General features: G+C 38.5%; 1 protein-coding gene across 1 annotated transcript; it reads left to right on the top strand.

The window, feature by feature from the left end:
• Positions 1-276: 276 nt before the first annotated feature.
• LOC133290600 (uncharacterized) lies at positions 277-1,256 on the top strand (the record flags this gene model as incomplete). The annotated part of the gene is made up of 2 exons (XM_061488702.1): positions 277-321; positions 417-1,256. Coding segments are annotated over exons 1-2 (885 nt in total), but the record flags the coding sequence as incomplete, so codon positions are not given.
• Between the last annotated feature and the right edge of the window lie 222 nt (positions 1,257-1,478).

Below are 1,478 nucleotides of genomic sequence, written 5' to 3'. Positions count from 1 at the left end.
AAATGGTAGTCTTTTCCTTACGATGATTTTCTCAAAATCATTGCGCCCTTCCGTATCCTTTCCTATCTTCTTCTTTCATCATTCTCTTACCTTAAATTCTTGTTCAACTCCCGTTACACAAGGTTAACATTTTCTTTTCCCATACCCTCCTCTTTTTGCACAGTTTCTGTGTTTCTCATCCATTCCTACTTCTAAAACATAGCTTCTAACTCTCTCTCTCTCTCTCTTTTGGTTCCCTTCTTTTTTTTCTTTTTCTTTAAAGAAAAGCACACGAGAATGGATTGTGATCAAGAAAACAAGTTCGATGATGATTTACATCAGGTACTGTGATCTTGTTCTTCTTTGATATTTTTCTTTCTTCAGCTGTATCTCGATCAATTGTTTATTTTTTACCCTTCTTTTTTTTCTTTTTTCAGAAGGACGATGATAAGAAAGAAGGGTTAGATCATGCCAAGAATTCCTCTGAAGAGAAAGAGAAGATGAATAGTCCAGTACCTTCTGAGTCTTCTGAAGTTGGTAATAAACCAAAGGGTAAAGAAGGGTCGCCAGATCAGAAATCTGCAGCTTCAGGAATACACAAGTGTGTGTTCTGTGGGAAGGAGTTTAAATGTGGAAAAGCGTTAGGTGGCCACAAAAGATTCCACCTTCAAGCTCAGAAGAAGAAGGACAAGGAGGATAAAAAGGCGGCTATTAGTAATGAGATCAAGATGTCTTCTTTGATGTCTAATGGGAAACACTGTTGTTTACTTTGTGACAAGGATTTCCCATCACAAAAGTCCTTGTATGGGCATATGAGGTCCCACCCTGATAGGGTTTGGAGGGGTGTTTGCCCTCCAACAACAACCTCTGATAAGCAAGGTTCTAGTTCCCCAAACTCTGCCTCTATAGAAGAGATTAAACATGATAATTTTGATTTTGGTGCAGTTGTTGTTGCACCAAATAAACCAGCTATTGATCTATCAAAAATTCTACCCCCAACCTGGCGTAAAACCTATAGAAGAGGCAGGGAAAGTCTTTATAGTGCTGAGACTTTTGAAGCATCTAAAATTATTATGTCTTTGTCTAAGGGTAGTTTGCCATGTGATAAGAATAAGAAAGGAAAGCAATTGATTGAATTCGAGGATGAGAAGGAGAAGGAGGAGGAGCATAGGTATGCTAAGTGGATTAGAGAGGAGTGTAATTATGTGAAGAAGATGAAAAGAGCATGGAATGGTATGAACACTCATGAAGCATCATCTAGTGGGGTGAAAGATCATGTTATTGACTCTGATGAAGAGAAGGAGAAGGAGATGATGAAGAATAAGGAAAAGAAAAGAAGGAAGTTGATAGTGAAATTGAAGACTCCAGATAAGGTCTTGCAGCTGCAGCCAAGAGATGCATACCAATGCAACATCTGTGATAAATCATTCTCAACATTCCAAGCCCTAGGAGGACACAAATCAAGCCACAATAAAGAGAAGAACAATAAGCCTCCAAAT

This window comes from Gastrolobium bilobum, unplaced genomic scaffold, assembly GCF_033153095.1.
Source record: "Gastrolobium bilobum isolate Gb01-03AN ecotype WA unplaced genomic scaffold, APGP_CSIRO_Gbil_v1 utg29588, whole genome shotgun sequence".
In the NCBI taxonomy this organism is placed as follows: domain Eukaryota; kingdom Viridiplantae; phylum Streptophyta; class Magnoliopsida; order Fabales; family Fabaceae; genus Gastrolobium; species Gastrolobium bilobum.
The sequence above is the reverse complement of the archived record's forward strand: the minus strand, read 5'-3'. Positions and strand labels throughout refer to the sequence as shown.